A 27,391-nucleotide genomic window follows, 5' to 3' on the forward strand; every position below is an offset into this window, starting at 1 on the left:
CCTGCCATGCCTTTCCTATATCCAATATTAACCCTGCCCATACAGTTATGGTGACAGGAGAAAGTGGGCCAACCCACCTGCCTGTGACTCAGTGGGTCCTGGAAAGTGCATTTCTGAGCGACCTGCCCGTCTCCCTGGGAGCCAGAAAAGCAAATGACACACCAGATACAACATGTAGTTCTTCTAATGAGCTGGTACAATACCTGTCTTTCATCAAGAAACTTTTAATGCCACCTTTACAAGTTTCACTCAGGGAGATGCCCTAGGCATGAACCACACCACAAGGTACTCCCTTCCTCAGACTGAGCAAAGGGAATCCCTTAGTCAGGGCAGCTAAGCACCGAAGCACAGGACAACGGGAAAAACAAGAGACAACAAGCAGTGCTGAACTGCAGCCTCTTACAGAAGAAAGCACTCCCACAACCATTCAAACACATGGCACTTAGGGCTGGGAACAAGCACTGTCACCCTGGAGATGGATGTTTGTCAGATCTGCAACCACGTCACCTCTTTTTATTCTAATAAATACTGATTAACTCGCTGAAAGATGCAGTCCTCTCATTAAGGGGAGGATAATTTGCCACAAAAAGCAGTCAGTAACTGGTGAAGAGATATAGTATGGACCTCAACCAACACTCATCAAGGAACTTTGCACTGCTGAAGGCAGGCCTGAACAGCAGTCATGGCCTACAACTGCTGTTGTTTTCTTTGAAAACAAGAAGAGATGCTTTTCCCTATGTGAGGGATTCACAGGCCAATCTCCTCCAATATGTTCACTCACATCATTGAATAACAGTCTTCTAAAAAAAAACATTTAGCCCTGGGAGGCTTTTGAGAACTGGAGGAATTTATTGCTTGTGCTGCTGCTCACTCTACTTCAGGTTCAATAACCCATATGAGAGCACCCTGCTCCCCTCCTGCAACGACTCCCAAAACAGCTCCAGGCTACACCAGAGATATGCAGGGATTCAATAAACTCTATGATTTAGTAATGAGACTGGGCCAAGCTGTAACTTCTACAGCAGGCACTTCAATTAGCAAAGGGAGGCTGCTACTTAGTGACACAGTGGTATCACATGGTGGAAACATCTCCCAGACTCTGAGCAGAAGTATTTTGATCCATTTAGCTCAAGGGTTAACTATTTAAATCCATCATTCTGTTAGCCAGTCAAAATGGTGCTGTAGGACTTGACCCAAAAAAATGTTCCTAGTCACTTGAGGGAAGGGAAAAAATCATTAATAAGACCTGCTTTTAAACAGATTAATTAAACAAAACTGAAACTCAAAAGGAAGAGGAAATAGAATAGGTGACATAAAGCTGGAAAAAATCTTTGTCAAGCCACATAATTAACATCTAATAAGTTTTCCAAAACACTGTAAATCAAGACAGATTACAGGCTATGGCAGCATATCTTTCAATCACTGACATTTAACTCCATAGACTTTGCCAAACCACTTACACATTTTTATCCTCCAAACCACTCCTAGGATGATAATCAATTATCTTTAAAAAAAAGAAGAAGCTATCTTACCTTTGCAGAGTCATGTTCAAATTGCCTGTACATGCCTTGATCTTGTTTTGCGCTTCTAGATGAGTCATGCCATCCGTGCTTATGCCATCAATGGTGAGAACCACATCACCGATCCCCACATGTGCTTGGGCTGCCTTGCCACCGTCATTAAGCTGAAACATTGCAAGAATGGTAAATGAGAAACTTGGACGGTTTATGTTTATATTGTGGCCATAGGTATTCATTCTTATTCCACTTCAATGACAGGAAAGAACTGCACAGTATAGCCTCCTTTTCAAAAACAAACTCCACTTCTGCTTTACTGGCTGGAAGCTATGGACACTCACAAAGAGACACAAGCAGGGACAGGCATTCAGTTTCCTGCACTCAAAGTTCCAGCCACCTTTCTCTTCATACATGAAACTTTGAGGAGAGAGAAAGGCTGTAAACCAGCTTTTTCCAATCTAAATTTTCCACTTAATCTCTTCAACGTTCATTTGTTTGTCAAAAACTGGTCATGAGCAGGGAAGACTCTCTTAATAGTGAAGCCAACTTTTCCCCAGCTACAACTACCAGAAAGTCAAAAGTTCAACATCACAGACAGGCTGCTAGCAAGGACATTGTTCTGCCTTTCTCTCAGTAGGTTTACAGGCCCCAGTGACCTGCAGTATATTCAGATCACGATAAGACAAGTCTCTTGAGAAGTCTAACTCTTTGATCAAGGTCACTGCCAAAGTTCAGTTCAACTGCTTTGGTCCACTTGAATGAAACAATATTGCAACAGAAACCTCTGTAAAGTTCACACTATTGGCCCCAATTGAACAATAAATCAATCTTCTCATCTGATGCAACTGAATTTCAACTACCTTCATTCCCAAGAACAGAAACAGAAATTAAAGTAACATAAAATAAAATCTATGCACTGATTTATGTCCCTGGTCCTCAATCTTCCAATTATTTTATAGCAGGCTGAAAAAACATCCTGGATGGTGTAAATTCCCTCTATGTTTCCAACAGCAGAGAAGTTGGAAAAAGCAGTCTGCTTACAGCAGAGATATTGTAGCTGCTAGTGCTGTGTATGCGTAACCTCCCAACTCTGTCCCCTGCCTACAAGCATGAGTCTGTTCCTTGAAGAAATCACTGCTTCTAGGGAAGTGCTGCAAACAGCACAATTACTTTATCTTCATTTCCAAAAGTAGAATTCACCTTGAGCCAAAATGGTACTTTAGCACATGACCTGAGAGCTGGTGGTGTTCAGCCAGGAGAAAAGGAGGCTCAGGGGAGACCTCACCCCTCTCTACAACTGCCTGAAAAGAGGGTGTAGTGACATGGGCACCAGTCTCTTCTCCCAGGTAACAAGTGACAGGAGGAGAGCAAACTCAAGTCACACTATAAAAGGTTTAGTTTGGATACTAGGAAAAATTTCTTCATGGAAAGCATTGTCAAGCACTGGAAGAGGTTTTCCCAGGAAAATAATAAAATCACCACCCCTAGAAGTGTTCAAAATATGCATGGATAAGGCACTTGAGGACATGGTTTAGTAGTTAACATGGTGGTGCTGCTACCTTGACAGTTGGATTGGTGACCCTTAGAGGTCTTTTCCAACCTTGACAATTCTATGATTCTATGACTTTTCAAAGGTACACCAAAGGAAGGTTTTCTTTTCCTTTCTTTTTTAACTGTCCCTGGTTTAGCTCATGCAATAGGGACCAAGAAGTTTTGGTTCCTTGTTACTTTACAAAGTGCAGCCACCAGTCTACACCTCATTCACTTCAACAGAAGTGAGGTTATGTCTTGAAAACTGTCTGTGGGTAAAGAGATAATAGTGCATGAAATATGAGGGGCTCAGTCTCTGAGTTTGTGTAGGGCAAACCTGTGGAAGGTGTCCCATCAGCCTACCTGATATAGTTAAGGCTTTCCTAAAATCCAAGCAACTAGCAATACATGACAGCTGTGACATGTATTGGATGGCACCTGAAGACAAATACTTTAACTGAGAAAAAATATTGTGTAATGTTGCAAGATATATGCAAATGCAAAACTCCAAAAACATTATCGTTTGACAACATCTAGACTAAATCCAAGAAATTTAACATTCAGTCAATCACTGAATTTCAACATCAATCCCATACTTGCTGATTGCAGTAGCAATCTTGAGCAGATAAAAAACAACAGGGAGAATTTTCAACAAAATGAGAAAAACTCTCCCATCTGATGTTAGCCTGGTGAAAGACGAGGCCTGCAATCAAGGAAGACTTGTCATATCTTCAGAAAACAGCATCCAGGCCCTCAGCATTGCGAAGCAATATAGCTATTTTAGCCAGAGTTGAAACCAGAGGGTGCTAACAAGGAAAATATAGCAGAGCAAGGAAGTAAAGTAAGAGGCAAAGGAAAAAGAAGACATCCTCATTTCAGAAAAACTATTTGACTTGCCAAAGTCATAAGAATTTCAAATTGTATTGTGAATCCTTTGACAAAAGGATTCAACCAAAAAGCCAAAAGTCCTCCAAAATTGGGTGTTCATACCCAAATTGTGAGTTAAGAGGCCTGATTACTATAAAACACCAATCATGGAAGCTCACAAGCATATAGAAAGCTATGACCAACACAGCTATTTATAGGAAAGCTCCTCAAACCTTTGGGTGAGGGGTGGGACCTGCCATAAACAGATCCTGCCATAAACCGATATGTTATAGCACGCTGACATTTGCCAGCAAGGTCTGGAAAAGGGAAAGGAACGTAGGGGTGCTAAAAGCTAAAGGTCAAATGGATCGCTGTGATTTGTGAATAAAATTTAGCTTTCTCAGAACGTGTGCAAATGCACATGATGCTGACATGTTGTAATTTGTGATGAAAAAAGAAAAAAGCAACCTACATGCTGCCCAGGACTAAGACTTCAAAAGCCAGCTTCAGGATAACTATATTCATGGAAGGGTGGGTGGCCTTACCATCCCCAGACATGTAAATTAAAACAAATTTCTTAATGAAAAAAAAAAAAGCCAAACATTTCTGTTTAATTCTAGTGACCAACACACAACAACCCACAACCAACCACACAACTTTCAAGAGGTCATTCTTAAACTGTTGCCTAAGGGGATGAAACTCTTTGCAAGTGCATGTGGGAGACTGCTGTAAAATCATTTCAGTAAAATTTCAGGATGAAATTTCCTAAAAATAGGTCCCGAGAAGTGTGATGGGTCCCCAGCTATATCCATGGGTCCTGCTGTACAGAGAGAGAACTGGTTATGCCTCAGAGGTGGAGCTGTCAGAGATGTATTGAAGGAAATTACTGGACAAGAGTGTGAAGAACTCCACACACAGGGATGCCAGAGTAGTAATCTCCTTATCAAGACAGAGTGGATAAGACTTCTAAGTAACACCTACTGATTCTGAATAAGAGATGTGAGTCACTAAGCAGGAGAGGTGAGGTTGATACTCCTAGGAAATCTCAGCCAGAGCGTGAGTATTCCCTGAAAGTACTGGTCAGCCGTTTCAGCACAAGCTGATTTCTACTGAGCATTAATCTGGTTATAAATAAGAAACCCAGCCCAGTTTGCTAAACCGGCCTCTGGGCTGACTGACAGAGGTTTCAACCAATAACATCTCTCCTGAAGTACAAGCATGTCACTGGTTCAGAGTCTAAGGGGCTTAAGATTAGACCAGTGGCTGTCTAGACCCAGGAGGTTCCAATTGCCTATAAAAGTAAGCACCGAACAATAAAGCACCACACTGTTGTGCTGATGAACAAAGTCTGCCAAGTGGGCTGTCTCACATGCGTGACCAACACGTATCAGTCAGCAACCCTGGCTTCTGAAGCATCTATAGTGAAGTGGGACTGAAGCTACAAGAGCAGTTTTACCACTGGTGCAAGAGGAATATTATCACAATTATATAAACATAAACACCTACACTGAACACAGCAAGAGGAATTAGAACATTTGAAATAATTAAGGATCTTTTTCAGACTGCAGAGCCTCCCTTTTGACACTTCTTAGAGGCTGAACCATGCATTACCACCACAAAAAACTGGAATACATAATGAAGATGACATATACCAAACTGTGTATACATTCAACCCAAAACTGCATAGATAGTCTGATTAGCTGACTCCATTCTGAACTCCACCCAGAATCTTGTCCATGTTTTACCTTTTGGCCCATATTTCTTGTCACAAACTCAATTTATTTTTTTCCACACAGATTTAAAAAATATTCAGCAAATACAGAAGACATGTAAATAACATTTGAAGATCATATATTATCACCTACAGATTTATCTCATTGCTTCTTTTTTACAACTTTTTTTTTGGTTGGTTTTTTTTTGGTCCTGTACAAGTGGTTTTTTCTTAGAGTGCAAATTAACCTTAGGAACATTATCTTGCATCAATGACCCATAAAGTATAGAGTTAGTTATCTGGAAAAAATGGTGACCCAGAACATACCTTTATTAAATGTGTCTGCATCACCATATGGAAACAATGCAACAGGAGAAGAGTATAGCAGTAAAATATGGAAAAGACTGTAGTAATAAAATTACAAAACTGGCTATGCAATAATCCAACTAACCTCTAAGCACCACAAATATTCTTCAAATCCTTGACGGATCTGTTTTAATTCTGTATTTATAGTATGAGGCAGGTTTTTTAAGTCAATCATGAATTAGAACTACAAAAAAACAGACTTTTTTCCCTTGATGTTACACCACAGACTTGAAAGCTACAAAATTGCCAGACCAGGAATGTTTCCTCCTACTTAATTCCACATCTCTCTACTCTGGAAAACTCATTTGGAGACTGAAGGGGAGGCGAGCAGGAGAGACATTTCACGACCAGGCACCTGCCGAGGCCACTCACCCCCGCAGCCCCGGCAGGAAACCTCTGCCCCTCCGCAGCCATCAGTGACAAGGATGACAGCCAAAAGCCAGCCTGTGCCATGCAGGGGTGCACGGGATGCTTTTGAACACACACAAGGGAAACCACCCATCTAATGGAAGATTTTTTTGTTTGGCAAAAAAAATCTGAAAAAGAAAATGTTGTTCTTTTGGTTCTCAACAGCAGAATTCCAAAACCAGAAATATTGTCCAAAATCACATTCCAAATGGAAACAGAACAAAAGTAAAACAGTTCTTGATCCAGGATGGATGGACTTCAAAATCAAGGATATATAAAGTAATCTCAGCATAGTACTACAACTCAGGGTTTGAAATGCAAACAGGCCAGAATACCCTGGAATACAACTGTTTTATTGAGCTAAATTTCAGCCCGCACACTATTTTGTTTTGCAATAACCAACAGATTTTTTTATCTGTACTCTAAAGCTTCAATTAGGTATTTTGAACAAGTCTTTCCAGGGTAATTGAATGTGTGCACACATACGTGCATACATCTCTGAATCAATTTGCAACCTAATTAATTTCTATTTAACACATAACCACCTATATCTCCCTCACATGACTAAGAAGAAAACTTGACAAGCAATTCTTCTTTGAGCTGTCATTATTTTGCTTTTACACAGTAATAAATGAATTACTTAAATTGCAGTCACTCATAAGACAAAGGTCTATTGACTAAAGATGAAGGCTGCCTTCTGTGTTTTACAAACTGCTTGCCTTGAATCCATGCTAGCTGCAACCACGTTGTATGATGGTACATCACAATGACTTTCCAAAGAAGCTGTTTTGTGCTCAGACAGTAAATAATGTTCTCCCACTGCCCAAACATCCTTCAATGTCATCTGCAACTTCCTCTGAGAATGTAATTCATTGATCCTGATTTAAAACTCCCTGGGCTAGCTGATATCCCTCCAGCTTGATTTTTACCTCTCGAGCATTTGATCCATAGTTGGCTGTAGCAATTCAATTTAAAGTCATGTATACTCAAAGCAGAAAGCAACCAATGATCTTTGTGTCATTACCATTCCAGCTTCTCTTTTAGTCTACATTTTCCCTATAATAAAGTATTTTAAATAAGTAAAAAGCCAAAACACAACATACTCATTTAGAAAAAGAACATTACCGAATAACTTTGCAGAATAAGAACATAAGCAAAGGGGCAAATTCTTTTATCACACAACATCCTGCCTTTTCATACCACAGGGCTTTATCTCCTTGCTACAATACACTTCATGCTAATATTTACACTCATTATCTGACACCACTTTGTTTATCCCTAGCTTTGTTTCACCTGACCAAAGTATCACCTTGCAATGATAATCAGTATTTTAACAGCAAACTCATAAACATTTGTAGAGCTAAAAGTAAGCTAGAAATGCCCCTTTGGTGCATTAATGAAAGAGAGGAACAGACACTCACTCCAAAATACAAGGGGGGACACAATAATGCTCTGCAGCAGCACCAACTCCATCACAAAAAGTGCACATCTGACCTGACTCCTGCTCCCCCAGGACCTCACAACCCACAGAGCCTGAGCATGGAACACTCAGGGCCAACACTGACCACCACAAGCACAAATAGGGTAAGACAGTGCTCCAGCATGATATACCTAAATGGGATGGCTCACCAAAGCCCTTCCTCACCTGCCTCCCTGATGGGAAGGAAGCAAAAACCTACACTCCACACTCCTGGAATGTCTGGGACACTTGAGGTCCAGCTTAAAACTTCTGCATGAGGGAAAAAAAAAAAGGCATGAGAGCACCTGCTCTTTGTGACAAACAAGCTTCCTCTGCACTCAATGGAAACTGAGAGCTGTATCGTGTTCCTCAAGCCTTTACTACAGCAATATTATTCACATAGCCAACAGATTAGCCAGCCAGCTTTGATAGTCACTTCCAAATCAAGAACACACATGCCAGTTTTAAAGTCCAGATCAAATTTATACAGCTGAGTTATAAGAACTCTAATGCAGGGTTTGCTGTGGAAAGCGCTGACACAAGCAGCTATAAAAAGGGGTTATGAGGCAGTCCTTTAAATAAGCTAAAGCTTTTCCCCAAACAAAGCAAGGATCAAAGTTAGCTTAGGTCAGAAAACCTGTCTGGTTACCAGAGTACTTTGCTATGTATCATCACCATGAAACCCTGCCCTCACCTCGCTCCCTGTGGCTGTACTCCCACTTGCTACATTTTCATTTCCCTCCTTTTTCTCTCTGTAACTTTAAAGGTGTTTTCAGACTGATTCATAAAGCTGTAACCTAAGGCATGCACTGCACAACCATTAAATATCCATTAATGTATAAAGAAAAAAAAGTGTAAGACAAGTACAAACCATTGTTCTTTGAATGGTCGTAGATGCCAACAGCAGGCTGCATCCCAGTCCTGGTGAGAGGGCTGCCCGTGCCTCCTGGCCTGTCCTCCCACATTCCTCAGGTCTGCTCCATCCCTTTCCCTCCATACACAGCTCCACTGCTGTGATGCAGTAGTGACTTGGTTGAAGCAGACCCAAACCAGCCCTTTCACTCATTACAACCCAGGGGAAAATGGGGAGAGCCCACAGGTTCATTTTGCCAGCAAAGAACCACAAAACCATCTCTCACATTTCATTCTCAGTTCTGACAGCAGTAACCCTGAAAACAACATATATTTTAACGTGATTGAGCTGTGTATACCTATAGTCCCACATTCAGAAATTATGTAAAACAAAAACTAACACAGTTTGAGATTTCCCTCTAAGCAAACATGGCTGAGCATGCCTGTGGGTTCATATTCTAGGAAAAAGATTAATGGTTTCAACCCTGTCTTTTTTCCTTAAAATTCTTCTCTTACTGTATTACAACCTTTAATATTTATCTACTGTCTTCCACAAAAACAAATAAACAAAAAACCACCAAATAAAACCAAACTAATTTGGTTTTGGCACTTTAAATGATGTGTTGCATGCACAAATCACTCATTCTATTTATCCATGCATGCACTAAATGTGGAGCTATGCATCTACAGAGGAGCATGAGAGGACATTGACTACTTAAAACAGGAGAGGCACCACATAGCTTAGATCACTCTTACACAGATTGGGTTGATGCAGAAAAGGATCCAAAAATACACATTAGGTTTACGAAGAAGAGTAACTGCACCATGTACTCTTTTGTCTTTCAATCACTTAACACCATGTGTTAAGTGGTGAAAATGTGCTCTTGAATATGTGCTCCTTTATTTTTCAATCACTTAACACCAAACAAATGAACTTGAATGCCAGTAGCAGCTCTCAGCTTCCCTCTCCTGTCCCAGAACAGGTTGCCAATAAGCAGGAACAGTTTCCACATGCCAGTGCCAGAAGGATTATTAACTGGTGCCACCTCTCACTTGTCATGGCTTGACTGATCATGGATTCCTCGCAGCTCTGCTCTTCCATGAGCAAGAACCTTTGCTACCTCTCCTCCCTGTCTCACGACAATCCAACTGCTGCAGGATGTAAGGAAGCAGAAATAACTTCAGAAAAGGTTCCTTGTATATTGGACAGGATATTTAACATTTGACAGAATGCCACTATCTCGGATTACTGCAAGTCTGTAAGTAATTATTAGAAAGTACAATCCCTGCTTTTGACCTTGCTGGTGTGAAAAGGAAGTAGCTAATTACATACAGTAATAAAGTCTGATACAACTCATGTCTTTGACATGAAGCTTAAACATTTTACCCAGGCACTAACACACAAGTTAAAATGTGTATTAATTGTGTGCTGGGAAACACCAACTGGATTTCAAAGGATTATTAAAATGAGTGCAAAGTCACACTCACATCAAAGAGGGATAAAGAAAATATTCTGTTCAAGTGTAGCTCTGTTGGCATGTAACAAGACTAAGCATCTGGTCTTGCTTTTCCAAGCCACTAGCATTCAGGAGACCAGACATGAAAAGATTGCCACCAAGATAGGATGGGCAATAACTTCTTGACTAACAAGACATAATTAATGTTCTGATTTGGAGAAGAAATAATGTCACAATGACAAAAAAGAAGTTGACAAAAGAACTAAGGAAAAATAATTCAGACATTGTGACTAGAATCGTATTTGCAGGAAGCACATGGGTGATTCCAAAAAAACTTTCAAAAATACTTTTGAAACACTTAAGTGATGGAAAACCATTTACAGTCACGTGCCAGAATGTCTGAAGATATTTACACGTGCCAGAATGTCTGAAGATATTAAAGACTCTATCATCCTTGAGAGAATGCTTAGCTTTCACTAAGCATTCTCTCAAGGAGCTCAGTTGTGTTCTCATGCTGCCAGCATGCCTTAAGAGCCCTACTTATTTTAACTGGCTCTCTTCTCTCTGATGATTATTCTTCTGTTCAGAGAGTTTACAGAACTGATCCAGGTTCCTCCCTGGGAAACTGTATGCCAATGGGTAAAAAATACTGCCTACCTAATTTTTCAGAGACAGAAAGAAAATGGAAAGAAAATGTAGCTAGAAACACAACATGAACTTTGTGTGGCTGCTTTAGCTTTTGAGACCTGCATGTCTCTCCTCCAGTAGTGGTTAGTTTTGGGGAGTTTGGGGGTTTTTTTTTGGACAGCCACCACAAATTAACTCCACAACTAAAGCACATGATTTCTTAGGACTGCCGAACAGGCAACCCCACAGGAGCCACTTGATTTGTACCAGAACAGAAGCTTCAAGCCTCTCTCATTTGGAGCAAACAGTTTGAAAGCTTACTGAGTTTTATTGCTGGGCCTCCCGAACAAACACAACGCAAAGCAGAGTTACTTTTCTCTAAAGGAGTTTAAGTATGAAGCAACAAAAGGGACTGAGGTCAGCTACTTCCAAAGAAATCAATTCCCATCCTGTAAAGCTGCTCCATATGACAATGTCTGCAGAGCGTAAAATGGTCTATGTCCTCCCTTCCCAGACAGTGTTATGTTTATTCTTTCACAGATGATAAAATTAGTTGAACTAACTGAACATCCATCTCCTTATTAATCTTAGTAGCCAAATATGTGTCATCTTGTTTTTATAAGGCTTTCAAGGTCTATGATTTAGCTCCTCTTAATGGGATATACCTTTTCTGCATTAAATGTGATGCAATCACTCCAGGCTTGCCAGAACATCCAATTCAGAAATACAAATAGCACAATATATTATACTGTGTAATTTGAAGATACATTTATTTTTCTTTTCAGCACCTCTCCCAGGACAAAGAGCCTTGTACATGGCAGCAACGAGAATGAAACACAACTAATGATGCAATTCTACACATGAAAGCAAAGCAGAGAATGAAGTGGGGAGCCAGTGGCAAGAAAACGCTACTACAAATCAAATCCCTTGTGATACACCAGCCATTGCTTCACTTTCCACCTATCCAGAATCCAGGCGTGCATAAACAAGCAGAAAACAACCTCCTTGCTTCAAAGAACTGTGATAATGTCAAGCTGCACCATATAAAGTAAGGAGAAAACGGAGGCAAGTTCAGACACTCCTAGAATTGGTTATTGGCACAAATCATTTGTCCAGAGAGGACAACTCACCTGAATGCCATCCCAAAGTGTCACACTGCAAAAACTGTACCAGCCCATCGCAAGGCGAAACCCCAGCCCAGCAAAAAGAGCCACCACACCCACAGAAGTAGCAGAAGAGACTGGAGACTGAGCTGCACTGTGCCAGCTCTCTGCTGAGCATGGAGCTCAGCACCAAGGAGGAAATACACAAAAAATGCATCAGGGTGCAGAAACTCCTCCATGCTACATCAACAGAGGCATCATATTTTAAGTATAAAGGCACCAAGGCTTATGGCACCTCCCTTTGGCAACAAGGAAGAAAAAGGCAATTTTAAACATGTGAAAAATGACATTTTAGATAAATAAGCATGCTCTGAAGTGCATGGAGTAACAAATAAACCAATCATGGCTAATATGCTGGCAGCATAAACATACAAAAGCACAATTCTGTATGTATGTGCATTCATGCAATGGAGAGAGAACTCCTTAGGATTAGTCAAATGCAAACTTCTAGCACAACGAAATAAAACAAAAATAGGAGACATTAGTAAGTCCTTGTGGGTATCTTGCCTTTTATACATCAAGGGAATATTATAGCAGTCATTTGTTTTAAGCCAGTCACATACTGGCTAAAACCCCAAGTATGAAATATTGCAGAAAAAGAGTCCAATAAAAAGCCCTCAGAAAAAAAGAAACACATTTTAAAGCAGTTGCATATTATTTAATAAATTCATACAGCTGTTTTTAGCTAAGACACACAAATCTTTATCATCAGCTAATAAGGCTCATGAGAACATATAACAATTTCAAGTTTAATTTTCCATTTTATATGTATATACATATATATACATGCAATACACTGTTTTAGTTTGCTTGACTTTAAACATTACTTTTATGTGATTTTTTTATACAGTTCCAGGTGTGGGTGTTTGTGTATACATTTTTTAATGGATGTAAAACACTGAATATGTTACTATATATCGTGGTATACATATATGTTCTTTAAGAAAATATTTGTGTATAAATATTTATTCTTACCCACACCTCTATATAAATAAAAATGCATTTGTCCTCTACGCTAGAGACCTGTGTGAGAAGATCACTTGAAAATTATCAGTGTTTTTTTAGGCAGTGTACAACAAAAAGCAGTTGTCCAGAGCAAACAGGGAGCTATTCAGGACAAATTTTCTGACTGCAAAATTAAGACCCTCATGTTAAGTAAATTTTCCTTACCATTCAACTGCCAAATGCATTACTGACATGCAAGACTAAACAAACCCATGCAAAACCTCCTTACTAAAGCTCCAGAGAGGAATATGCTTTTGCACTTGTTGCAGCTAAGAACTTTGACAAAATTTCTCACTGCTGTATTTTAGCCATCTTCTGAGTTTTGCTGCTGAGAGTTGCACTCTAATTATAGTAACCTAAAGTCTGAGTTAGGCTGCAACATGTTTTTTTCTTCCTTGGACATCTGGAGATCAGAAAATTACACATACAGCTAAACAATGAATAAAGCTGGTTATCAAATAGCTCTGAAAAAACAATGAAGAAAACTCAACCCTTCAAATGCACTTCCTGCAACAGTCTGCCCCTTGCTCTCAGCCTGACACTGTGCTCTGGAATATGTCCGGCCATTCAAAGTCTGGGCTTGCACAGGAATCCTGTAAGCTTAAGTCTGTTAGCCATGACAGCTCTCTGGTGTACTTTCTTTTTTTTTATTTTCACTTTCTTTTTTTCTTTCCCCCCCCATTTGCATGTATGTAGCCCTACACTATCAAACTAAAATCAGAGGACATTTCAAAGTTAAGACACAGAAAAAGAAACCCTCCCTATCCACAGCAGAGTTTACAATCAATATTGTCACATCTGAGGAAACAAACATTTAAATCATTTAGAGTCTTAAATTTGGGACTAAAACCAAGACTGCTCTAGCATTCTGGAAAAAAAAATCCTATATACACTGGTGGTTACAGGCAGAGCTTGGAAACAATTCCAAGTAAAACAACAAAACACAAAAACACAGTATGCATTCATTCATCCAACTTGATCCAAGACAGATGGTATGGAAAGCCTGCAGATTTTTTTCTGCTATCTTTGTTTGGTGGGCTTGGGTGTATTTTTCGATTTGTTGGTTCTTTTGTGGGTTTTTTTCTTTGTTTGGGGGAGATGTTTTATGTTACTATATTGCTGACAACGGTACAAAATATTGATCCTTCAGACAGGAGCCATGGGTTTCCATGTGATTTAAACTCTTCTCGACCTCTGAGATGCAGACACAGCCTCCTGAATGCCTTCAAAGCTAAAGAGCAAAAGGCTGACCAACTCACAAGGAGAAGGCTTGCAAAAAATATGATCATACAGTGGACATATCAAGTCCATTAAACTTTTCAGGCATGGAATTTCAGGGTTTTTTCACCAACTATTCAACAGCAACTTTTACTGTAGGAAGACTCCTGCTGGATTTCAAGTAATTTCTTAACATAAACATTACTTAAAGAATTGCTGGAAGTAAGACTTTGGATGAGATTTATAAAAAAATAACAATGGATATATCCTTTTTTTTTCCATCTTGTTTTCTTGAATTCAACATCAGCTACACCAAAAGAAGAGAAAAGTTTCTGGTCCTTATAAATAGTGCTCTTTTTGACCAATGCTTTGGTTGCAGCAACGATGATTTGGTTTTTTTTTTATTGCCCTACTACCCTGATTGTTACTCAACTTTGTAAACCTCAAGTTTGTGTAGGCCACTCATGAGTAAGGCTCTGGTGAAAGCTGGCAATGTGAGTGACAACTTATTCATTGGCAGAAGAAAGACCATTTCAAAACAAAAAGATATTCAGAATAAATATTGGATGTTTACTGCTGAAAGCTCATCTTCAAAAGAGATTCTTCACATCAGTCCAAATCCAAGAAAAGTTATGCCTCTCTAAAGCAGAGACTATCTCTTCACCTACCAACTAAAAACAGCAGGTGGGAATATCCAAGCAAAGCAGGAACCTGCTCCTTCCCCACAGCAGGATGCATCCATCAGCTGTGACAAACATTCAAACACACAATTCAACACACACCAGCATACAACTCACTTCAGTGAGACAGAAACCTTGAGCAGCACTGCATTAACATTTGCAAAACAGCTCCTCAAGACAAAAGAAATCAACTTTCAGCTGCAAAATTTGGGCTGGGGGGAAAAGAACCCAACCAAGCAAAACCACCCCCATATACTGAGGTGAGACAGGGAATGCAGACAGTTTCCAAAACCACAGAGGCTCCACCTTTAGTTTGTGGGACTATTTAAAAAAAGGCAGAAATATCAGAGTCCTGCCCATTCTCTCTCTCCCCAGACATCATCAGGCAGGATAAGAAGGGTTATGCTGAGACCATCACAGACTCAGGCTGGCCACCAGAACCAGAAGGGTCCAGTGGCTTCCCACCCACGACCATGATTCAAGGCAGGCTTTATCAACCACCAAACAGCAACAGCACCTCCAGTCCTGCTTCAGCAGGAGGAGGGCAGTAATAATAACACACATGGAAGCAGAAAGTGAGAGCAGCCAGTGACCTTTGGTGAGCAATGTTCTCGTGTCATATGAGCTGGTGACATCAAGGATTCACATCAGCCTGATCCAAAAACGCACTGTGTGCGTATTTCCTGCCTATTTAACAAACCAATTCTAGGGGAAAGCTTTCTCCCCATAAACACATCATTTTTGATTCAACCCTTTTCTAAAAGGAAATGTTCAAGGGAACAATGAAAATGCCACTGAAGGATCTGAGCTGTGCAAACAGCCATCCATCACGTCTTCCTTGAAATTAGCAGCTTCAGACATTCCTCTCCGGCCACCTATTAGAAGGCATCAGATATCCTAAAATTACGTAACCTACCAGAGGCAGGTCCTGGATTTACAGCACACATCCCTGAGTGGCTCTTCCAGACACTGAATGGTCTGGAAGCATTTCATGCTTCTCACCAGTGTTCAGTTACACCCTGTACCACTAATCCAAAAAAAGGTTTGATTTTCCAGAGAGCACAGGGGTGTTTTCCCTGTCTTCTAAGCTGCTAGACTTAAGCAGCAACTTAGCACAATTATAGCCACAAAAATATGTTTAGGCATGCTGAGAATAAAGGATCTTCATACCTTAAATAAAAACAAGAGCACACTGTGATCAGAATTTTACATAATTAGCACCGACATGGCTACAAAAATGTAAGACCTATCCCTACTTGAATTTGATGCTGAAATGATTTTAATATGATTAAATTCTCACTTTAAAGTTTTGTTTCACTCACATGAAGCAATTCATGCTGACCTGGAACAATCACAGGCAAGGTAAATTTGTATTACTTTCAGCAGGAGTCTTGCAGTTGGTTACATTGAGAAAAAAAATCCTCTACAAGAAAGGCTTGCAACACAGTGGGAGACGCCTTTTTTCCTCTTCCCTCCAGCTTTCCAGTAAGATTGTCCCTTAACCTCTTGAGCACTAACTGGAGAAGGTTATAATAGCTTTTTGCACACCATAGTATTCTGATCTCCGTGCAGTCTGCTACAAGTCACAAATTCAACAGCCACACAATTGTGAGAACTGAAGGAGATGAGCATCTTACACAACCTTTTCTTGACCCAAAATGAATAACACACTAACAAAGTTACTATTTAGAAGTTCAACAGGGCCAATACTTCACCTTTGATGCAATACAACCTCTCTCAGGTGAGGTTTTGCAGCGCTTTTTGACTATGGAGATGAAGAACAAAAGCCAAACCACACTAGCAAGAGGGAACAATAAACATGACATAAGCAGAAACATAAATGAAGTTGGAGACCTTGGAAGCAAAATATCTTCCCAGAAATATGCCCACTTATAGATGAGGATAGGGTAATAGCAGGTTAGTGAGTGTGGCTTTGTATGTTTTCTTCTCCATCCACATATGGACATCTGTGACCTGACAGGTCAAATGGAGACATTGAAGTTCCTCCTTACAATATGTGTATTATTCAAGAGCACAAACCAACAGAGCATTCATGGCTGAAACACAGTATTCATTCCCTTATCACAAGAAAAATTCATGCAACTTGCCATCTGCTCCAAGGAAACCATCTGAAGGAATAAGTCACTACAGAAATACAGAGAGCTTGGGCATCCTCCATGAGACCATGGTGCCAAACTGCAGATTGCTGCAGAGAACTCCAGCTGATGTAAACTTTGGGTCAGATACCAGCAAGGGTAACAACATCCCCTTACAAATCTGATACTAACCAATTCACCTCAGACTTTAACCCTCCCTCAGTGCAAGACCTCCCCAAATCCCTTCTACCTCACACTATCACCATGGGACAGGGACTGCTTTAACAAGTGCTCTCAATACCAAAGGCTCAGTGTTCCCACCAATAAAGGAGAAGTCACCATGCTCTCCTCCAGGGCCACACACTGAGTGCAGCACATTGTCACACACGTTCCCAAAGCCCGGGAAGCAGCAGCATGCAAACCAGGACTTGTGGGTAGGGGAAGGGGGAAAAAATCAGTGTCTTGCAAGTGTTTCCAAATGAATGCATGAACACAGGATGATGGATATGGATATGGGCACTTGGGCACTCCTACTGGGATGCTAATTGACTGCAGCACCAGTAACAGGGTCAGTCCCACTCCCTCTTGTCTGTGTGTCCCACCATCACTGCTAACACAAGGAGTCACTTGTGCAGCAATTAAAGGAAAATTGTTAGCCTGACTGTGAGTTACCAGCCAACTGCACCTTGACTCAGAGACACAGAAACAATTCCCATCTCCCACTAGGACCAGTCACTCGGTGACTCCAAAGTCTCTGTCCCAGGTGTTCATCCTGCTAGCTCCCAGATGTGGTTGGCACCCCCCTGACAGCATCCATCCCAAGGGGACAGGCCCTCCTTCATCCCCATAAGCCAAGAGCCCAGCCACTCCCAGGGTCTCTGGATATTTCATCACCCCAGAGGACCTGTCTCCCATTTATGGCAGCTTCTTACTAACATGAATTTCACCAAGTGTTTCATGGTTTCTCATTAACTAAACAAATTAAATGTGCCAATGGAAGGACAAGCACTGGCACCATTGTCTTTTGTAGCCAAGACTCATATTGAAGACCATGATGAAACTAAATCAATTGATGAAGAAATTAAATTCCAAGCCCTTCAGATGGCCAGGCAAATCAGTTCATTCCTTCAGCCCACTGCACTTAACTGGAAGGAGGAAACTCAAATGTTTGAGACTTGAAAGCATACAAAACTCAAATAAAAACGACAGCAGCGCAAGATGTGTACCAGGGCAGAGGCACATCTATTCTGCATTCCTACTAAACTGAGGAGGAGGAAAAAAAAACAGTACAAGTTTTCTGCATAAGCAAAACTTTAAACAGAACATTATCTTTCTTTCTTCTTCTAGGCTAGTGCAAGCTACTAATACAAATAAAAAATAAAAGAAATGCCAACCAGACATAAAAAAATCCTGGTGCAGCTTAAAGTTTGTATTCAAATGTCAATGTGTGGAGTGATTAACCTGCCTGAGGTTACACCAGACCTCCCTGCTTGTCTGTTATCATCACATGCACTTCCTAAACACTAACCACAGCACTCACTGAACATAAAATAGCTGTCATTCCTCCCCCTTTTGCAGAGAAGACACAAGCAGGCTGGTTTTCATCATCCTAAGGAGTACAAAGCTGAAGTAGCAACTTAGCAGCAGAAGAGGAAGACTGAAACAACAGTGATCAAGCATAATCTGATTAAGAACAAAATAATCTGTCACATTCAAACACATCAAAGTGTGCTCATTACAGCCCAGACGAGAGACAGCAACACAGAGCCCTGTTCACAAAAAGGTGTTCAAAAGATACAGAAAATGAAGGCATTGGAAGTAAATAATTTTTGAAGCATTACTAGTCAGACATGCATAGATTTAGATTTATATCACTGAAGCTAACCCAGGTCAGCAACAAGTGATGGTTAATTTCTCAGCACAGGCAAGGAAATCTCATGTCCCTGGGGCAGGATTACACAAACCTCCCCAAAACAAAGGAAGAATGTGCTCTAACTTCCAATTTATATCATTAAACATGACATTTCAATAACATAATGCCCTGCAGTTACAGGTAGTTCTCCTGAAAAGCAAGTTTTAAGGAGCACATAATCCCTAACTGAAAAGCTGATGGTATTACCCACCAAAACTGAAAACAAAGTCTATTTCTGTGCTCTCTTAGCATACCATGAGAATGGATGAGCAGTGGCAGTAGCACAGAGGCTGGGGGTGGTACATGGGGTCGGGGAATAGCAGCATTGAAGAAACAGAGATCTATGTCAGTGCTTCAGGCTGCACCTTCCTACTCAATGTTGCTGGAAACAGAGCTGAGGAGCTCTCAAACCATAAAGACCCAACTTGTAATGCCAGAGCAAACACCCCAAGACTGGAAAGGAATTTTTAGTGACGATGTAAACCACATAAATACACATCACTGCAAAGGCAATTCCAGGCAAGCTCCTCTAAGTTTCTGGGATACACCAAATAAAGAAAATAGTGCTAGTCTCAGGGCTCACCAATCCTGCTCCTTAATGAAAAACATTTCGATTTCCTTTTCCAAAAAATATAATCTTTTGGATTCATTGATGGAATGACAGATGGTTTAGTTCTGCATAATTAAATATTTCTAAAAAGTAGTTCTAAATTTTAAATAGGGTCTAATTAATACATTTTAGCACAGTTGCCCAAAAATGTAATCTTGGTCAAATGCTGTTTCCCCCATATATGTCATCTGGAAGTAAAAATAAAATCACTTTATCCGAATTTAGTGCTACTAAGGGCATGAGAGTGGTAAGGAACAGAAATAAAAGGGCACAAAGCCATTTATCTCCAGACAGATATGGCTTAGGAAGCGAGAGTTTTGTCTTCAGAGCTGTGAGTTTAATTTGGTTTAAAAATAAAAAGGCAACAAAAAACCCAATTCAAAACACATATAACACCCCCTCCAAAAAACCAAACCAAAACAAAAACCACCCAAACAAAAACCTACCCCCCTAAGTCCAATTAAAAAATAAATGGAAGAGCAAATGATAGAGAAAGGTCTCCAAACAGACACTGGTGCCCCAGAGCGTACGTGTTGAACAGTGTACTCCAAGCGTGGTGTGGGCTGCCCAGCAAGGGTCTAAACTTTCATCTGGCACTCAGGGGACATGAATGCAAGTTATTTAAAACCACAGCACATCCAGCCAGCACATCACTTTCATATTCTGCTATAGATTGTGTTACTGCTCTGCTTTATAATGAACCTTTGGCTTCATGTCCAGTTCTCTGGTGAAGCACAGCAGTGCCACGGCTTTAGGGTTTTAAGAATTACAGGAGACAGTTAATGCTTCTGCCCAATCCAGACGTGCAGCAGTATCCCAAAGGCAGTGAAAAAATGCCATAGGTTCTTGGAAAAGGGTCTTGCACTGAACAGAGAGAAACAAGCTGAGTTTGCAACTGAGTTTAGCTATGATCTCTGGTCTCCTCATCTGATTTACAGCTCCAATCTTCACTGCTAAGTGTGAAGAAAGGCCTTGTTTTAAGGCAGAAATAAGAGAGGCATTCAGAAGTATGCACCTGAAGCCAGCTGAGCACAAAGGGAAGGGCCTGGGTGGTTTCCCAGGGCAGGCTCAGGCAGCAAGAGCAGCAAGTGCAGAGAGGTCAGCAGAGGCAGGCAGGGCAGCAGCCCCAGCAGCACACAGGTGGTGTGACGCTCTGGGACACAGGTCAGGCGGCACAGGGGACAGCCTGTGCCATAGCTGGGGCATTCCCTGCACACAAACTTCCCAATAAAGGGCAAGGCAAAAACGGAACAAAGCCCTGAAACATTTCAGACCTCTGCTCCTTCACAGGGCGGGTGACAAACGCTTCCAGGAGGTGTGTGAAATGCAACTTTTCCTTTTCTTCTGGAAAGAATTTGTCACCTTTGCCACTCCTCTATCTTGACAGCGAAATTCACCCCTTCTTGTTTGAGGCCCCAACTAGGGAAGGGTCTTGAAAACACACAAATCAGGTTGGTTTTCACTTCAAATTCACACACAATTTAGCAATCACTTTTTTGGGGGTTTTTTTTGTTTTGTTTTTTTGGTTTTTTGGTTTTTTTGCAGTGCTGCCAAGTAGCAGAATGGTCAGGCCATAGCAAACTATTGCATGTATGAAGCTGCCCCATAGGACACAGCCCAAGCCACACCTTCCCCAGGAGGCGCCAGGGCAGATCCTGCTTTTCATGGGAGCCAGTTCCTAATCCTGGATCGAGAGTTGTGGCGGGTGCCTGCAGACACTGAACCTACCCCAAACTGAACTGCAACACTCAGCTATAATGCATAAATACGTACTGATCCTGAAGAGTTTGGTAATGGGGCTGTGCTGAAAAACGTTTAAAGCCATGACCCCTGCAGGTATTTGTTGCCACCTCTGTGTCAGGGCTGGTATGCAGCAATAAAAACCTGGGCCTGGCATGACAGCTCTCCAGTGCCTGCTGGCAGCAGATCAGATTGTACTTTGAACAAAAAACTTAGTGTTGCAACATATCCCTCCTCACCGTTCTGCAGCGCTAAAACAAACCAGGCAGAGAGACACATACATGCACATTTTTTGTCTGCACTAAAAACTAATAAACATGAAAGTCTACTTATGTCAACATGAGTCTGTTTACTCCTTGCAAGAATTTATAAGTTGGCATTTCAAGAGTATCGAGACATTCTTGACTAAAGAAAATAACATTAAATCAAGTTTCAAAGTTCATTAATATCTCAAAATATTTTCTAGGGAGCACCAAAGTAAATTTTTCCATAACTGCTGATGAGGAAGAGCTTGTTGAGAGATATCATCTCATCCTCCCCTAAAAGGCGTGACTATTTGTGTTTTGATTCCTGCATTTTTTAAGTTTTTTTTTTTTTGTTGTTGTTGTTTTTTGGTTTTTTTTCTTTTGGTAGCCTGGCTCAAATAATCTTAGATTTTTTTCTTCCCCAATGCAAAAATATTTGAGTTCTCAGGAGATCTGTAAGTCTTAAAAGAACTGGAAAAGAGAAACAAATTACAGTTTCATCAGCATTCAAGACCAGCAGTGAAGTGGAAGAGCAAGGCATATTTTCAAGGAAAATACCACCTTCTTATTTCATGTTCACTGTAAAGGAAAAAAAGAAAAAAAAACCACAGTGGAGAGGAAAAGTTGTAGAAGGTAAGGTCATTAGGGAGAGTGCTGGCAGGAGGTGACCACTCCAGACCAATGATGTCAATCCCAATACCCACACCTTTGTGTCCAAATTTTAGCATCTGCTTATATACTAAAGCACAGTGGGCAGAGTTGAATGGAATTTGCTCACAGACAACACAAAATTTCTCATGCACCCTGAAGAAGTGTAAAATATTCACTCAACAGCCAAATCAGCTCTATGCTGTATTCTTCATTTGTTTGCAAGTTACCAAAGCCAAAGCAGACTAATAAAAGCAAGGAAAAATCTCTCAAAAACCAAAGTTTTATTCATCATTTATGAAAATATTCATTTACTAGTACCAAAATACATTTTAACATGTAGAAGAAACAGAATTGTCTAAGCTTTTCTTTTCTAAGCAGTAACTCTTTGTAGGCAGATTTCTTTTGACCAGATTATTTATCAAACGCTTCTCAGCGATATTGGAAATATCAACAGTATTCCAACAAACACACAAAGTGAAGCATTTAAAATTGAAGAGATTACATTTAGATTAGATACTAGATTCTTCACTGTGACGGTGGCGAGACACTGAAACAAGTTGCCCAGAGAAGCTGGGGTTGCCCCATCCTTGAAAATGTTCAAGGCCAGGCTGAATGGAGCTCTGAGCAGCCTGGTCTGGCAAAAGGTGTCACTGCCCACTGCAGAGCCATTGGAACTCAACAATCTTTAAGGTCCCTTCCAACCCAACCCACTCTATGAGTGTCCTTTTTTCAAGCTTCACTTCAGACTAGGATAAATTCCCTTCCACAGGTTCGCACATTGCAAATGTGCTGCAGTAGGCAAGCCTGGACTGTCCTAGGAAGTACCACAAGAAGCCTGGGAATGAGGCACCATGCTGGTGGGGACCTGTAATGAAGGAGAAATGGAAAGCACAAGCTCCATACCCAGAGACAGCATACAGGAAATGCGCAAGTAAATTACTGTATGGGTGAGCCAAAGGAGGAAAGTTCAGGGGGTATTAACATTTTTCTATCTGATGAAAAACAGACTACAAAAGGTATGAAAAACAGATCTGTTGCTATACAACTTTCCACACATATCCAGCTGTCAGAAATGCTAAATGGCACAATTCAAAAAGGAGGCATCATGCCAGCTGTCATATTCCTCTATATCAAGAGCGAACAAAATAAAGAAAGGAAAAGATATGAAGGCTGGAGTTTCTCTTAAGGGGATTGTATTAATTAAATTTTTTCCCACAATGTATTGGTTAAAAATCCGAGAGATAATCTAACTTATAATATAGAGCCCTGTCTTGCACTGAAATCCAGCTTCAAAGTAAATGCACTGAAATTATGTCCTGTAATAACTGTGTAGAGTACTTCACTTACACATTTGTTACGTTCTCATTGTTCTGCTCTCAGTTACTCATTTTAAACAATAGCATATGGAGACACAAGGCACATATTGTAAGCAACATTCTTTCTTCTCTGCAAGAGGAGAAGTCATGAGAGTTTACATACATTACAATCCCCACAGTTTACAATGACTGGGCCCAGCCCAGATATGTATGCAACATCATCTAGACCTTTCCCATACCTACTTCCAGCATCTTAATGTTGAAGTGCTTTTGAAAAGTATCACATGTTTATAATTAAAGCAGTATATTTCCTACATATATTCAAGAAAGATTCAGGTCACTATTACCCACTATTTACTTATTCCAACACTTCCTCACACTCTTGCCTGCCATGCTCCATCCCCTATTAACAAGGACTTCCCCCACATAACACATATTTCTTGGAAGAGCAGCAAACACAAGGAGCAAAGAAGCTTTGTGGAGTAATACAGAATTTTCACCAGCTAAAGTCTCAGCTCCCCCAAACCAGAAGAAACCAGTAAATATGGCCCAAGAGAGGGGACCTCATCAATGTAAATATCTAAAAGAGGAGTGCTAAGAGGATGGAGCCAGAATTTTCCCAGTGGCGCCAACTGATAGGACAAGAAGCAACACAGGGGGTTCCAACTCCTGAACATGAGTAAGAACCTTTTTACTGTGCAGGGGATTGAACACTGGAGATTGCCCAGAGAGGGTGTGGAGTCTCTCTCACTGCAGATACCCAAGAACAGGATGCAATCCTGTGCCATGTGCTCTAGAACTGCTTGAGCAAGGAGGTTGGGCCGAATAACCCACTGTGGTCCCTTCCAACCCGACCTGTTCTGTGACTCGGAATCCTTGGAAGGCAAAGGAAGCTCAAAACTTTCTTCATTAAAGGGCCTATCCACATAGCATGGAAGTTTGGACTCAACATGCTTCTGACAGACAAATTACAGAAATCAGTGTATGCATTCATTCATCTTTTTCATCCAGAGTACCACAAGCAGAAGAGACCCTCCACACGCTGCTCCCCACACACAGCCCTCAACCTCATTATTTCAGTACTGCACCAAACAGCTTGTTCACATTTGCACATTCAGTACTTGGAGAAAAACAATTACCAGCTCGGTTCCCATTTTAAAGCTTTAAAATGTCACACCCAAGTCACACACCAAGTCACACCCAAGAAATTCACCAGGCCAGTGCTTGCTCTGCCCACTCCTCCCCACACTGCCAGAAGTGGCTCTGTGGCATGGTAGAGGACATGCTGCCTCTCTGCCTGCAGCACCCCACATCCCAGTGTTTAATGAAGTCCTGAGCAAGAAATTCCCACACACATCCGCTGAAAGCCTTCTCCATCTCTTAACATTCCGTGCCTGCTGCAACTTGCAATGTCTTGTAAAAACTAATAGAAATATACGTCCCCCAGAGCACAATCTGTCAGAGGATAATTCATTCAGGACTTGGCTGAACGAGTTTCAGGGCACCATGGGCTTCCTGGAAGGCAGGAAGACTTATTCAATTATTCCACACACTGCCACTACCACAGCTTTTTCTTTGCATATGCTGACACCAGAAGCTGGAGCCACCGTTAATAATCAGCCAATTTGCCCGATTTACTTTCCTAACAGGGTAAAATTCTACCACACAGGCCAGGCACTGTTTAGTTCTGAAGATCTCTAGCAAGCCAGCTGCTCAGTAATTCACTTTCCTGTACCACATATACATGAAACTGTATACACCATGTCCCAATAAAACAGCTTGTAGACAGTCAACAACACTTTGGTCACTATGTAATTGATTTAAATACTTGAATTTGATGCACCATTTTCAGAAGTTTTGAGATTTGACATGTTGTCTGTTTAATTACACACACAACCCAGATTATAAGAGATCTGCAAAAATTTGTTTCGGGAATTAGGAAAAAAAACTAAACATGAGAAAAATATTTGGCACAGCTGTGTGCCCAAAAGTCCTGAAATATTTATAATGCTACTTGACCAGCCAGCACTGCCACCCTCACACATTCAAAAACCATGAGTCAGGCCCTAGAAATAAGTAGTGCTTTTTAATCTCACAGTTTTATTGCCAAGATACACTCTGAGGTTTTGCTGGGTTTTCCAGCTTACTTTTCTTAAATCTGCAAAGCAAGACCAAAGGATTATTTTGATGATTTAAACTGAACTCAGATTTGATACAAATACATCAATGCAAAGGACTGGGAGCTTAAAAGCAACCCCCACAATGTTCCCCTCCCAAAAATTCACAGTTATACTGACACTCCAGAACAGCAGCAGCAAAAGTAATTGATTTCCTTTATAATGTTGACTGCAGCAGTATTGGAAGGGCTGCTTTAGGAATATCTCTTCAGCATGCAGGAAGACAGCAAGAGGTTGAAGACAGCTATGTGTGGTCCTGATTAACATCCAGATGAGGTTACTGGTGCATATCACAAAGCACTTCCTCCTCTTTATGGGACAACTGGCAAAATGAATCATCGCAGTGAGGCCCCTCTGATGACAGAGATTTTGGCTCCATTTTATTCAAGCCTTTCAACAACAACCTTTACTCTTCCTCCCAGTGTGAATTAAAGGGATGGGGGAATGGCCAAACTGGTATCTTCTGCGTGCTTTTTAACCAACACTTTGCTTGTAGACTCCATTTGTTAACAAACAGAGTCAAGCCAATGAAGCTGCTACCTTCTTTATGTCATTTAACACTATCACACTGTAACAGCCTCATGGGCAAATGACACCCAAACCCCCTGTGCTCTCCTGAGTCACAATGGCCTGAGGCGGCTGAGGCAAGGAAACCACTAGCATTGCCATGATGTCGGGAGCGCTGCAGGGATCTTGTGGCAGGCTCCAAAAGACAGCCCCACACGCTGGGCAGCAAGAAACTGGAATACACAGTTGAGTCATGCCCAGGAAGGTCAAGAATCTGTCAGGAAACTACAAGCCACAATAAATCTCTAGACCCACTTCTCCACCTCACATGTAACACCAGCCACAGAATTTTCCCTCGAAGCCTGCAGTGATTTTGGGTTGGAAACCCAAAGCATGCACATGCTGCTGGCAGTATTTATTCAGGAATCCAGGGGCACTCAGTTGCTCATAAAAGAGCAACTTGTTTCTTGATGCTGAAGCATTTCCTGTAACTACACCCATAAAGCAAAAGCTGCCTGTATCCAGCCCTGCTTTTCTGATAACAGAAACCCAGTGCTGGGCACAGTAGACCCAGGACAAACTACACTCTGCAAGGACTGGCACAGCTCGGAAAAATGGGAAGGAAAAGGATGGTTACAGACTTGCAATGCAGTACTAATACAATTCAAAACAGAGACAAGCTATTCCTATAGCCACTTATACCAACTGCTTTAGAGTCCAAAGCTCTTATCATTTATCACTTGGAGCTCTCTGACAAACATACTATATATTCACTGGTTTTATATGTTTTTTAGTTTGTGATTTTTTTTGGTTCCTAATTCTTATTTCTTTTATTCCTATACCTTCATTTGCTTTATTAATCCTAAACCCTGTTAGCATCACAGGTAGTAATGGATTCTGAACAGCATTTCTCTTCAATGATAACTAAGAGCAAAAACTTCTGATATTTTTTCAGCAGTAACGCACAAGCCTTCAGGCTAAGAAAAGGAAAGACAAAACTTAAAGGCAGTACAAATTGTGTTCCTGCAAAACCACCTTCCTCTTTCTGATAAAACAGGCAACAAACCTAAGTACTCAAACCTATTTAGCAGAAACTGAAAAAAAAATGGCACTAGAAAACCAACTCTGATTCAGTTTGAGTGGTTAGCCATCTTAAATACTGAAGTGAGGTTATTTCCTAATTCATAATGCCCATTGTTATGCACAATGTTTCCTAGCATTGACACTAACATTACTTAAATGTCATTGTGCTTAAGTCTAAACTATTTGCATGCCAC

At 40.9% G+C, this 27,391-nt stretch overlaps 1 protein-coding gene across 3 annotated transcripts in view; it reads right to left on the reverse strand.

Moving 5' to 3' along the window:
• Positions 1-27,391, reverse strand: part of PDLIM5 (PDZ and LIM domain 5) — a 125,321-nt gene that overhangs the window by 81,659 nt on the left and 16,271 nt on the right. For all 3 annotated transcript variants that reach the window (XM_054295566.1, XM_054295565.1, XM_054295567.1), the window contains exon 3: positions 1,533-1,684. In XM_054295566.1, coding sequence (XP_054151541.1) covers positions 1,533-1,684 — 152 coding nt within the window. The remainder of the gene's footprint in view (positions 1-1,532; positions 1,685-27,391) is intronic.

Source organism: Melozone crissalis, unplaced genomic scaffold (genome assembly GCF_028551555.1).
Source record: "Melozone crissalis strain CALT ecotype California unplaced genomic scaffold, PUWL_Pcris_2 ptg000006l_1, whole genome shotgun sequence".
In the NCBI taxonomy this organism is placed as follows: Eukaryota; Metazoa; Chordata; class Aves; order Passeriformes; family Passerellidae; genus Melozone; species Melozone crissalis.